The sequence below is a fragment of the Anomaloglossus baeobatrachus genome, chromosome 11 (assembly GCF_048569485.1).
Source record: "Anomaloglossus baeobatrachus isolate aAnoBae1 chromosome 11, aAnoBae1.hap1, whole genome shotgun sequence".
Lineage (NCBI taxonomy): Eukaryota > Metazoa > Chordata > Amphibia > Anura > Aromobatidae > Anomaloglossus > Anomaloglossus baeobatrachus.
In genome coordinates, this window is record NC_134363.1 from 35,423,566 (window position 1) to 35,437,175 (window position 13,610).

At 45.0% G+C, this 13,610-nt stretch overlaps 1 protein-coding gene across 3 annotated transcripts in view; it reads left to right on the plus strand.

Annotated features, from left to right (window-relative positions):
* Positions 1-13,610, plus strand: part of GRIK5 (glutamate ionotropic receptor kainate type subunit 5) — a 383,239-nt gene that overhangs the window by 348,576 nt on the left and 21,053 nt on the right. For all 3 annotated transcript variants that reach the window (XM_075328483.1, XM_075328484.1, XM_075328485.1), the window contains 3 exons: positions 7,584-7,757; positions 7,879-8,044; positions 8,334-8,559. In XM_075328483.1, the coding sequence (XP_075184598.1) occupies positions 7,584-7,757; positions 7,879-8,044; positions 8,334-8,559 (566 nt within the window). The remainder of the gene's footprint in view (positions 1-7,583; positions 7,758-7,878; positions 8,045-8,333; positions 8,560-13,610) is intronic.

Genomic DNA, 13,610 nt, shown 5'->3' on the forward strand with positions numbered 1-13,610 from the left:
TTCTCTTTCTTTATCCTTCCTTCTTTCACCTTCCTTCTTCCTTCCTTCTTCCTCCTTCCTTCTTCTTTCTTCCTCCATCCTTCTTCCCTCCTTCTTTCTTCCTTCTTTTTTCTTCCTCCTTCCTTATTCCTTCTTCCTCCTTCTTTCTTTTGGCTTCCTTCCTTCTTCCTCCTTTTTTTATCCTTCCTTTTTCCTCTTTCTTTCTTCCTTCTTCCTTTTTCCTCCTTCCTTCTTTCTTCCTCCTCCTTCTTCCTCCTTCCTCCTTCTTCCTCTTTCCTTCTTCCTGGTCCTTGTTCCTCCTTCTTTCTTCCTCCCTCCTTCTTCCACCTTCCTTCTCCTTCGTTCTTTCTTCCTCCTTCCGTCTTCCTCCTTCCTTCCTCCTTTCTTCATTAATTCATTCATTCTTCTTATTCTTCCTTCATTTTTCTTTTCTTCATTCTTATTATTTCCTCATTCATCATCATCATCATCATCGTTATTATTATTAACAATGATAAATATAATCTAGTATCATCATTATTGTTATAAAAATATTATTTTTTAGTTATATTATTATCACCTGGCAGCATTGGAATAGACATGAGTAATCATGGGCAGTCCCTGGTATTGCAGCATTGTGTACTGCAGTACCAGCCAATGTCCACAAGTGGCGCCATCTCCAGGAGGAAAAATAAAAATGCACCTTTTCCTCATTTGATATAGCCCCATAAAGGTTTCCTTGTAATTATTAATGAGTGTTGATAATTCAGCTCTTGTGCTGTATAATGTTGCAACGATTAATAGGCTCAAAGGGTGACATTTGTAGAAAAATATTGGTCGCACCGCTAGCTAAAACCTTTGAAAAGCCATGATGACATTTAGCGAATTCGCTTTTCTGTGTTAGACCTTGTGGGACCGAGCGCTTAATTATGGTAAAGTGATAAAAAGGCAGAAATTTCCAAGGTTTATCTGATTTGTAAGATCTGTTCTAATGTAGATAAATATAGATAAATAGTCGTGTGCGAATATTCCCCTCACAAAAGCATTTTCTCCAGTCGTTCCCTTGTCAAGGACGACGCTGTCATTATACCACTTTTAGCCACAGACTAAACGATAATGGATCATAAAAGACAATAGTAACACTAAGACATCGGTCTGCTCTTCTGACATGCCTGGTATAGTAAATCTCATGAAATATCGATGCTGGAGCAATTCTCTTGTCGTTCATCTGTGATTCCTCCTGGAAATGTATACATTTCTGGATACTTCTTTATCATTCCTCATATCTAAAAGTTGTATCTCTGCACACGCTGATTAGACTCATGGTGACACCCATTTGTCCAATTTTTGTTATATTTTTCCCTGAAGAATACCATTACAAGCACTAAATAGTTATCGATCTGTATATACAATATGTGTGTGTATGTATCCGGGGTGGACATACAGTTAGGTCCAGAAATATTTGGACAGTGACACAAGTTTTGTTATTTTAGTTGTTTACAAAAACATGTTCAGAAATACAATTCTATATATAATATGGGCTGAAAGTGCACACTCCCAGCTGCAATATGAGAGTTTTCACATCCAAATCGGAGAAAGGGTTTAGGAATCATAGCTCTGTAATGCATAGCCTCCTCTTTTTCAAGGGACCAAAAGTAATTGGACAAGGGACTCTAAGGGCTGCAATTAACTCTGAAGGCGTCTCCCTCGTTAACCTGTAATCAATGAAGTAGTTAAAAGGTCTGGGGTTGATTACAGGTGTGTGGTTTTGCATTTGGAAGCTGTTGCTGTGACCAGACAACATGCGGTCTAAGGAACTCTCAATTGAGGTGAAGCAGAACATCCTGAGGCTGAAAAAAAAGAAAAAATCCATCAGAGAGATAGCAGACATGCTTGGAGTAGCAAAATCAACAGTCGGGTACATTCTGAGAAAAAAGGAATTGACTGGTGAGCTTGGGAACTCAAAAAGGCCTGGGCGTCCACGGATGACAACAGTGGTGGATGATCGACGCATACTTTCTTTGGTGAAGAAGAACCCATTCACAACATCAACTGAAGTCCAGAACACTCTGAGTGAAGTAGGTGTATCTGTCTCTAAGTCAACTGTAAAGAGACGACTCCATGAAAGTAAATACAAAGGGTTCACATCTAGATGCAAACCATTCATCAATTCCAAAAATAGACAGGCCAGAGTTAAATTTGCTGAAAAACACCTCATGAAGCCAGCTCAGTTCTGGAAAAGTATTCTATGGACAGATGAGACAAAGATCAACCTGTACCAGAATGATGGGAAGAAAAAAGTTTGGAGAAGAAAGGGAACGGCACATGATCCAAGGCACACCACATCCTCTGTAAAACATGGTGGAGGCAACGTGATGGCATGGGCATGCATGGCTTTGAATTGCACTGGGTCACTTGTGTTTATTGATAACATAACAGCAGACAAGAGTAGCCGGATGAATTCTGAAGTGTACCGGGATATACTTTCAGCCCAGATTCAACCAAATGCCGCAAAGTTGATCGGACGGCGCTTCATAGTACAGATGGACAATGACCCCAAGCATACAACCAAAGCTACCCAGGAGTTCATGAGTGCAAAAAAGTGGAACATTCTGCAATGGCCAAGTCAATCACCAGATCTTAACCCAATTGAGCATGCATTTCACTTGCTCAAATCCAGACTTAAGACGGAAAGACCCACAAACAAGCAAGACCTGAAGGCTGCGGCTGTAAAGGCCTGGCAAAGCATTAAGAAGGAGGAAACCCAGCGTTTGGTGATGTCCATGGGTTCCAGACTTAAGGCAGTGATTGCCTCCAAAGGATTCGCAACAAAATATTGAAAATAAAAAAAATATTTTGTTTGGGTTTGGTTTATTTGTCCAATTACTTTTGACCTCCTAAAATGTGGAGTGTTTGTAAAGAAATGTGTACAATTCCTACAATTTCTATCAGATATTTTTGTTCAAACCTTCAAATTAAACGTTACAATCTGCACTTGAATTCTGTTGTAAAGGTTTCATTTCAAATCCAATGTGGTGGCATGCAGAGCCCAACTCGCGAAAATTGTGTCACTGTCCAAAGATTTCTGGACCTAACTGTATCATTGATGCACAGGGGCCCAAGAGGTAAGTGGGCCACTACCACCTCTAATATAGATGGAATTGTCCATTCTGATGAAATATTGGACTGCAAAGGGCCCATATACTGTTCTTGCACAGGGGCCATCTTGTGTCTGTCTCCAACAGTGGTATATATACTGTGTGTGTTCATATGTATATAACTGTGCGTATGTTTATGTAAATGTACCTTGACGTGTATGTATATACAGTATGTTTGTATATTTATATGTGTGTGTGTGTGTGTGTGTGTGTATATATATATATATATATATATATATATATATGCTTGTATTGTTCTGCATATTCGCATAAATGTGTATATATTTATGCAGCTCTGTGTGTGTGTCTGTGTGTGTTGTATATATGTGTGTGTGTTGGGCAGAGGGGGATATGTAATATGGCCATTGGATATATCATAAAAGGGAGATATGTATCACAAAGGTGGTTCTCCTCTGTGATGTAAGCCTGAAAGCTAGCTCCAGTACGTATATCTCCATTGGACATATGGAGGGGGGATATGTATCGAAGAGGTGGTTAGCCTCTTTGATGTAAGCCTGGAAGCTAGCTCAAGTATGTATATAACCATTGGACAACTCATGGAGGGGAGATATGTATCACAGAAGTGATTTATCCTCTGTGATGTAAGTCTAGAAGCTAGCTTCAGTACATATATGTCCATTGGACATATCATGGAGAGGAGATATGTATCACAGAGGTGCTTATCCTCTGTGATGTAAGCCTGGAAGCTAGCTTCAGTACATATATGACCATTGGACATATCATGGAGGGGAGATATGTATCACAGAGGTGGTTATCTTCTGTGATTTAAGCCTGGAAGATAGCTCCAGTACATATAGTACTAACAAGGTTAATAGGGCTGACAAAGGCCAGGTTTACAATCAGAGAGTTGGGTGGGACTGGCTGTTCACATATCGTCAGCCCAGGGGTGTGTTATAGTGGATATAAGAAAGTCAAGGTGAATTCATTAGTTATCTGTGTATGGAGGTAAGAAGGCCTCCCATGTGAAGTTTCCATGCTTGGACTCGTATATTGGTCTAAAAGTGTTATTAGAATACAGAAGTGTATAATTGTCATGGGGTGTTTTTACTCTGCATGCGATAGGTGTCATGGCGGCTTTGGACTCTGTGCACACTGCAGAGTCTGATAGGCAACCTGATGTCTTAGTTGTTCAGCCAGAGCGTCAGCTCTTGCATGTTCACTGCTCATCAGTTCAGCAGAAGCTAATTCCTGCTGGCTTGTGAACTGCTGCTAGAAGTTCATGACCACTTACAGCCGCCTCCACCCTTTATAAGGTTCTGGATCCGGCCCCTCATCTCCGATTATAGCTTCAGTGTTGCTCCAGCGATTCCGGTCTTTTGCGTGTGATCCAGTTTCTAGCGATCTATTGTTTGATCTTTTGTGGTTTGGAAATATCCCTGTTGTCAGTTTATTTCCTCCATATATGTTATTTCTTCCTATTCACGTTTTGTCTCTCCCATGGGTCTGATTGCAGTGTGTGTGTTTTTGGTTCTCTCCTGTCTGTGTTATTTGTGAGGTTTGTTGCTTCGGTCCCGGCCCTCCCCAGAGGGGTGTTCAACCAGGGTTCATATAGGTGTTAGGGTCACACTGACGGTCCAGACCTTGCCACCATTGAGCGTACCTCTGGGATAAGGGACAGAGCAGGGTCCCCAGTCTGAGGGCCACTCTAGGTGCCTCTGCTTCAGTTATTGTGTGTGCTATATGTACAGTATATACACAGAAACCAGCATGTCAAGAGAGCTGACAGTACCTCTTTAAGGATTCATGGAAAGATAAAGTTTCAGGTGAGTTTTCCAGCTAGGGCTAGCCCGCTACATTACCATCGTGGACCTCATGAAAGGGTATAGGCAGATTCCCCTTTCCAAGGATACAAAGGACAAGACAGCCTTTTCAATGCCAGACAGTTGTTCCCAGTATGTCCAGATGCTATTTGGGCTGAAAGGCGGTCCAACCAACCTCCAGAGAGCCATGGACAGAATCCTAGTTCACCACAACAAATACCCAGAAGCCTACGTGAATGACATCGTGATCTTCAGCCAGGATTGGTGAGGTCATCTGGTCAAGGTCCAGGCAATTTTTGATGTTTTAAGGAAGGCGGGGGTTTTTATCTACCCAAAGAAATGTGCTGTTGGGATTGACAAAGCCAGATACTTAGGCTATGTTGGGGGCAGGAGTGAGACCAAGCCTCAAATGAATAGGGTAAATGCCATCCAAAACTAACCACAACTGCACTCATAGAGCCAAGTTATGGTATTCCTGGGCATCCTGGACTACTAATGCTGCTTCATCCTGAAATTCGCCATGGTAGCCGCACCCCTGACCAACCTCCTAAGGGGCAAAAAATTAGCTACGGCCAAGTAGTCTCTAGAGTTGGAGACAGCCTCCTAAGAACTGAAGCCAGCTTTGTGTAAACAGCCGGTGTTGGTGGCACTAGATTTCAATAACAAAATTGTGGTCCAGATATATGCATCAGAGGCTAGGCTAGGTGCCATCTTGTCCCAAGAGGTGAACAGCGTAGAGCACCCAATAATGTACCTAAGTAGGAAACTGTCTTCCTGCTGTTATGGACTTGATTATATAAAGATACCCAAAATAACAGTACTCCATGTACGACGTGGAGAAGCGGTGATTAGACATCAAATGGGTGTTGGACACTTTGACACTTTAAGAGACTACCTATTAGGCATGAAATGTAGATTTCATGTCAGACCATGCCCTGCTGAGATGGATGGGGGAAGAGAAAGGGGAAAATGCCCTTGTGGCCAGATGGTTTCCATCACTTCAGGACTTCCATGTAGAGCAGAGGCCTGGAAAACTACATGTCAATGCGGATGCGCTGTCAAAGGTCCAGTGTTTGATAGTGGAAGGTACCAAGTCCCCTGGCTTTGGGCACAGGACGATATGTAATATGGCCACCGAACATGTCACGGAGGGGAGATATGTATCACAGAGGTGGTTATCCTCTGTGTTGTAAGCCTGGAAGTTATCTCCATTATGTAAAGTAATTAGAGGGTTTATAGAGCTGACGAGGGCAGTCAGAGAGATTGGTTGGACTGGCTGCTCTCACATATCCCCACCCCCGGGCATGGTGTGGTGCATATAATAAAGTTCAGGTGAATTCATTAGTTGTCTGTGTGTGGAGGTAAGAAGTCCTCCTGTGTGAAGCCTCCATGCTTGGACGGACTATCCTGTTTTTCCTGCCAAGAAAAGCCTTTTATTTTCCTTCTGTGTGGTTTGCTTTATGGAGTTTTAATGAAGCAGCTTGGACATTTTGTTTAAAGTGGCCTCCTATGCCTACCTCAAACACCACTGAGTAAGTCGTATCTCTACAATATATATACTATTTGTATATACATGTATCTGTATTTCCATGTCAAGAGAGCTGACAGCACCTCGTTAAGGATTCGTGTAGTTTCAAGTGAGTTTTCTGGGACTTTATTATTGATGACCTACCATTAGAAATAAGTCACCAATATCACATGGGTGAAAGTCGGACTCTTGGCTTCTCCACCAATCAGCTTCAGTGCATCGGTAGTGGGACCACTTTGTACATTGTGTAGTTGCCATAAATGGTACTTTTAGCTGGTCCATTGACCAAACTTAAAGAGATTGTCCACTATTTTTACATTGATGGCCTAGCCTTAAGGGTGCTTTACATGAGACGACGGATCGTGCGATGCATCGTCGGGGTCACGGTTTTCGTGACGCACATCTGGCATCATACACGACGTCGTCTCGTGTGATACCACCTAGCGACGCAGTATCGCTCACAAATCGTGAGTCGTGTACTCGTCGCTCAGTTTCATAATATCGTTTATTTTTACTTGTGCCGGTTGTTCATCGGTCCCGTGGCAGCACACGTCGCTCCGTGTGACACCACGGGAGCGATGAACTCTGCTTACCTGCGTCCCACGGCTCCCGCCGGCTATGCGGAAGGAAGGAGGTGGGCGGGATGTTTACATCCCGCTCATCTCAGCCCCTCAGTTTCTATTGGCCGGCGGCTGTGTGACGTCAATGTGACGCCGAACGTCCCTCCCCATTCAGGAAATGGATGGTCGCCGCCCACAGCGACGTCGCTCAACAGGTAAGTACGTGTGACAGGGGTTTCACGACTTTGTGCGACACGGGCAGCGATTTGCCCGTGACGCACAAACGACCGGGTCGGGTGCGATCGATCGTGAAATCGTACGATCGGTCGTCCCGTGTAAAGCAGGCTTTAGGATAGGTCATCAATGTCTGATCGTTGAGGGTACGATACATGGCACGCCCGCCAATCAGCTGTACTCGGTGTCTATGTCGATTGGAAATGGTGAGAATGTTAGGATGTCGACCAGTGAGCATGTGCAGTAGAAGGTCCACTCTTGTAAGAGAAAATACCTCAGCATTAGTTATACATTTAGGCACCTTGGTGGTATGACCCTCAAATTTACACTGTTTTACCCTCAGATTGAGTCCTTATGAATGGTACAACCCACACCCATGTCTACGGGAGAGACATCACATTCTGGAGAACCAGTACACATTGGGGAACAGCCTGTGGTTTCCTGTAGGAGGATTTATGCAGCAGGGGTCAGAAGTTATGCCCAGGGCACTGTCTACACGATGCGTTAGTGGAGTCTGGTAAGTTCTTACACCCATTAAATTCCTCTTGGGTGCTATCCTGACACCAACAACCCTAAACTGCACTCCTAGTTTTGCCTCTCCATGATACAGCCCATGTCATCCATTGTTTCTCCTGTAGGTGGGCCTTCACTCTCATAATCATCTCTTCCTACACTGCCAACCTCGCTGCTTTCCTGACTGTGCAGAGAATGGAGGTCCCGATCGAGTCCGCCGATGACCTTGCAGATCAGACCAATATAGAGTATGGAACCATTCATGGTGGCTCTACTATGACGTTCTTCCAGGTGGGTAAGCTTGCCACCCCTTAAATTAGGGTGGAATGGTGTACCTAAGAGCTGGTCACTGGAGGTATTGTGTGGGTAATATCTTCGGTCAACTTTTTTTAGGGACTTTCAACATGTCCCATCCTTTGTTCTCAAGAGAGATATGCTGCCATCACAGTTGACTGGCAGCAGCTTATCCGTCATTCAAAATGCACGCATGCTCAGCCAAACCAAGCGTCCATATGCGTAAGGCCATTTTGAGTTTCATGTTAATACCTTGAGTTTCAATTTTAATTGTTTATTCCGACAGAACTCACGGTATCAAACCTACCAGCGCATGTGGAATTACATGAACTCGAAGCAGCCCAGCGTGTTCGTGAAGAGCACGGAAGAGGGGATTGCCCGCGTGCTGAACTCCCGTTACGCTTTTCTGATGGAGTCCACCATGAATGAATACCACCGTAGGCTCAACTGCAACCTCACCCAAATCGGGGGCTTACTGGATACCAAGGGCTATGGCATTGGCATGCCGCTGGGTGAGTAGATGGGAGTAGCTGGTATTTGGCTGCCTTGAGAAAACTTGGAATTATGGCCAACCTGGTTGCCTGACCTTGTCCATCAACCATGTTGGTAATATGTGGCTGTAAAAAGAAGCCGTGAGTGCTGCCTCTTAGCTGATGGCATCCATGGCTCTAGTGCGATGTCATTTGTGCGTCACGCGGGAATGATTACCGATATGGCTAATGGGTGGACTGGATCTTGCAAATCGATTTACGCCAACTCTACTAAGGTATTAGTCACATCGTAGTTGACCTTGAAACGTAAGAGATTTTTCCCATTAATTCCAGAATAGGCTTCAATGTTTAGACCAGTCAGTCGGACAACTGAGATCACCTTTTAATTAACATATCAACAAGGGGGCTTCAGGGCATTCTTGGCATGGCCAAGAGCTCATTGCACCGTAATGCCCACTCAACTTGCATTTTAGGGACTTCCTCTGTTTTTGATTGACAGACGTCACTTACCTAGAGCAAGTGCTACCTGAAATCAGTCCGAGTCTGCACACATGCACAGACACTACCTGAGCCTGACCACTTTCACACAGTATCACTGGGCATTCAGCCTGGCTCTTCTCTGAATGGAGTGGTGGCCACAGAGAGGAGCCAAGGAGTAGAAAACATTTGCCCCACACTGTTCAGGCATGGTCGTTTGCATGCATGGACACGCTAGCTGAGTTCAGGTAGTGTCGGTACGCATGCACAGACACACTAGCTGAGTTCTTGCAGTGTCTATGCGCATGCACATTAGGTGAGTTCAGGCTGTGTCGGGTATGCATGCACAGACACACTAGCTGAGTTCAGGCAGTGTCGGCGCGCATGCACTGACATGCTAGCTGAGTTCAGCCATTGTCTGTGCACATGCACTGACATGCTAACTGAGTTAGTGCATGCGCACCAACACTGCCTTAACTCAGTTAGCATGTCAGTGCATGCGCACCAACACTGCCTTGACACGCTAGCTGAGTTCAGCCTGTTTCTGCGCTCATGCACTGACACGCTAGCTGAGTTAAGGCAGTGTTGGTGCGCATGCACCGACAGGCTAGCTGAGTTCAGGCAGTGACACGCTAGTGGAGTGAGGCAGACTCGGTGCGCATGCACCGACATGCTAGCTGAGTTCAGGTAGTGTTGGCGTGCATGCACAGACATGGTAGCTGAGTTCAGGCAGTGTCAGAGTGCATGCACCGACATGTTAGCTGGGATCAGGAAGTGTCAGTGTAGATGCTGGTATTGTTGTTATAGGGGCTAGTACCCATTATCACTGTACAGCTAGTTTAATATGCATTTTTGGGGTGCAGACAATAGTTGGGGGCTCACTTGTAGAGTGTACACTGGGTCTCACAATTTACTGGTGCCATTCGACCTCTCCCTGAGATTACACCTAGAATCAGTAATGCTGTTTGTTATTTGGGATGCAGTACATATATTCGGAGCTGCAAAGACAGCGCCGTGGCACGCTGGGGGTTAGGCGGAATATCCATTTCAAGCCTTGATTGCATCTGCGTTGTCAATAGCGTAAATCAAGCGTTTCCTCGGGGTTTAATGTCTAAATTCTTGCCGAGACATCCTCTCTAATTTTGACGTACATCTGTCTGATCGAGTCACAATTTGCATTAACCCGCAGGAGTCGACTGCTGCATTTAGTGTCAATCAGTGCAGGGGAGGGAGGGGGGGGGTTGGGTTTCTTTCGCTTCTGCCTTGGGCTCAAAAGGTTCCAAAAAAATCCAATGTGACCGAGTCTTGTCTGCCACTGTGCTCACGCGCCGTCGTGTAGAATGCAGACGCCATGATCACCATACTTAATAAGTCCACCGGAATAGTATCTCCTTGCAGAAATGCTGCACTCCCATAATGCACCATGACACTGCATAACCACTATGCACCTGGACTCACACTGTGCGGAAATACTGCTCCCTCCAGACCCGGCTCCATGCTCCGCTGACTTCTCCACTCTCGGCCTGTGCATTAAATGTCCCAACTTTGGTGGTGATGGATGACCCGAATGGTTCGTCTAGTGCTATTCTTCGGAGCTTGGCAGGCTTTTCAATCAAATCGCCACCCTGCCACCCTTGTGATAGGAATGATGCCTGCCAAGAGCAGAGGCGACATACAATATACTGCTTGCTGCAATGTAACGTCGGCCTCGATGTGCAGAGCTCGGGCTCCCTCTGGTGGAATTACATTACCTCCATTCAGGCCTGTCTCGTACAAATTTCTGATTCAATGAGAATTATTTTGTCTGGGATTTTTTTTAAAGAGGACCTGTCAGAACAATTATAAAGCCAATTTTCGTTCTTATTTTTTTTCTAACCGCTCCCCTGATTATACTGTTTTTGTTTTTTTAAAATCCGCCATACTGTTCCAGATATATGGGACTTTTCATTTAGTAGCTTACAGGATCCTCAGGGGCGTGTCTTTAGGCTGTTATGCAAAATCACCCTGTGAGCCACACCTCCTCTAGTAAAGGCCAAGTGTCATCAAGATGTATGTCGTCGGCTGTGTTCCTGCCTTTGATGCCGGTTCACACATCACTGCATCTTTCTCGGCACTTGATTTCTGATTTAATGATTCTCTGATCCACCCAAGGCTGTTAGAGGCACTAGATGGCTGATCCACCCAAGGCTGTTAGAGGCACTAGATGGCTGATCCACCCAAGGCTGTTAGAGGCACTAGATGGCTGATCCACCCAAGGCGGTTAGAGGCACTAGATAGCTGATCCACTCGTGGCGGTTAGAGGCACTAGATGGACAATCCACCCCAAGGCTGTTAGAGGCACTAGATGGCCGATCCACAAGTGGCTATTAGAGGCACTAAATGGCCGATCCACAAGTGGCTATTAGAGGCACTAGATGGCCAATCCACAAGTGGCTGTTAGAGGCACTAGATGGCTGATGCACCTGTGGCTGTTAGAGGCACTAGATGGCAGATTACATCAGCCGTCAAGTCCAGGAAAAGCTGCTGGCTCAAGTGTGTGAGCCGGCATCAAAGGCAGGGACACAGCTGATGACCAGTCAAATGCTGTTCTCAATCTCTGATAGCAACATTTAACAGATGCTGACAGCAAGCGCGTCGCTAATTCAACCCATCAGCGCCCCCATCATGTGATCGCAGGGTGCCATTGGGTTGTCATGACAGCCAGAGGTCAGCTGATTACCCCCTTACCCATCATCATGATCCTCCTGTGAATGCTGGCTGCAAGCTTATGAGATAGGCGATGGCAGTTGGTGCAGATTAGATTCTATGTACGGTAGATAGGAAAGGGAGGAAGGGGTGGAACTCTGCCTTCAGAACCTCCCTCTTCTTCTTGCCCCTCCCTCCTTCCATCCTCAGCTTTTCTAGTTCATCATTTTGGTATTTATGGAGGCACAGAAGTGACAGGCACAGCCTGGACCTGGTGTCTTAGGGAGCTCAAGTGCTTCTCCACCACATAAAAGATACCAGTATTATAAATGGACACTTGGTAGGTGGGGAAAAGTTACAGGTTATACATTAGAGTGTTTAGAGCTTCAACTGATGGGAGATCTAAGAAACTCTAACATACAGGGGTGTAGCTACAATAGGTGCCGGGGTTTCAATCGCACCAGGGACATGGAGCCTAAGGAACCCAAAAAGTCTCTTTGACCTATATAAAATGACCAATACTATGAAAGATTTGCTATAGTTGGAGCTTTTGCATTGGGGCCCATAAGCTTCAAGTTACGTCACTGAAAACATATACAGTTAGGTCCAGAAATATTTGGACAGTGACACAATTTTGGCGAGTTGGGCTCTGCATGCCACCACATTGGATTTGAAATGAAACCTCTACAACAGAATTCAAGTGCAGATTGTAACGTTTAATTTGAAGGTTTGAACAAAAATATCTGATAGAAATTGTAGGAATTGTCACATTTCTTTACAAACACTCCACATTTTAGGAGGTCAAAAGTAATTGGACAAATAAACCAAACCCAAACAAAATATTTTTATTTTCAATATTTTGTTGCGAATCCTTTGGAGGCAATCACTGCCTTAAGTCTGGAACCCATGGACATCACCAAACGCTGGGTTTCCTCCTTCTTAATGCTTTGCCAGGCCTTTACAGCCGCAGCCTTCAGGTCTTGCTTGTTTGTGGGTCTTTCCGTCTTAAGTCTGGATTTGAGCAAGTGAAATGCATGCTCAATTGGGTTAAGATCTGGTGATTGACTTGGCCATTGCAGAATGTTCCACTTTTTTGCACTCATGAACTCCTGGGTAGCTTTGGCTGTATGCTTGGGGTCATTGTCCATCTGTACTATGAAGCGCCATCCGATCAACTTTGCGGCATTTGGCTGAATCTGGGCTGAAAGTATATCCCGGTACACTTCAGAATTCATCCGGCTACTCTTGTCTGCTGTTATGTCATCAATAAACACAAGTGACCCAGTGCCATTGAAAGCCATGCATGCCCATGCCATCACGTTGCCTCCACCATGTTTTACAGAGGATGTGGTGTGCCTTGGATCATGTGCCGTTCCCTTTCTTCTCCAAACTTTTTTCTTCCCATCATTCTGGTACAGGTTGATCTTGGTCTCATCTGTCCATAGAATACTTTTCCAGAACTGAGCTGGCTTCATGAGGTGTTTTTCAGCAAATTTAACTCTGGCCTGTCTATTTTTGCAATTGATGAATGGTTTGCATCTAGATGTGAACCCTTTGTATTTACTTTCATGGAGTCTTCTCTTTACTGTTGACTTAGAGACAGATACACCTACTTCACTGAGAGTGTTCTGGACTTCAGTTGATGTTGTGAACGGGTTCTTCTTCACCAAAGAAAGTATGCGGCGATCATCCACCACTGTTGTCATCCGTGGACGCCCAGGCCTTTTTAAGTTCCCCAGCTCACCAGTCAATTCCTTTTTTCTCAGAATGTACCCGACTGTTGATTTTGCTACTCCAAGCATGTCTGCTATCTCTCTGATGGATTTTTTCTTTTTTTTCAGCCTCAGGATGTTCTGCTTCACCTCAATTGAGAGTTCCTTAGACCGCATGTTGTCTGGTCACAGCAACAG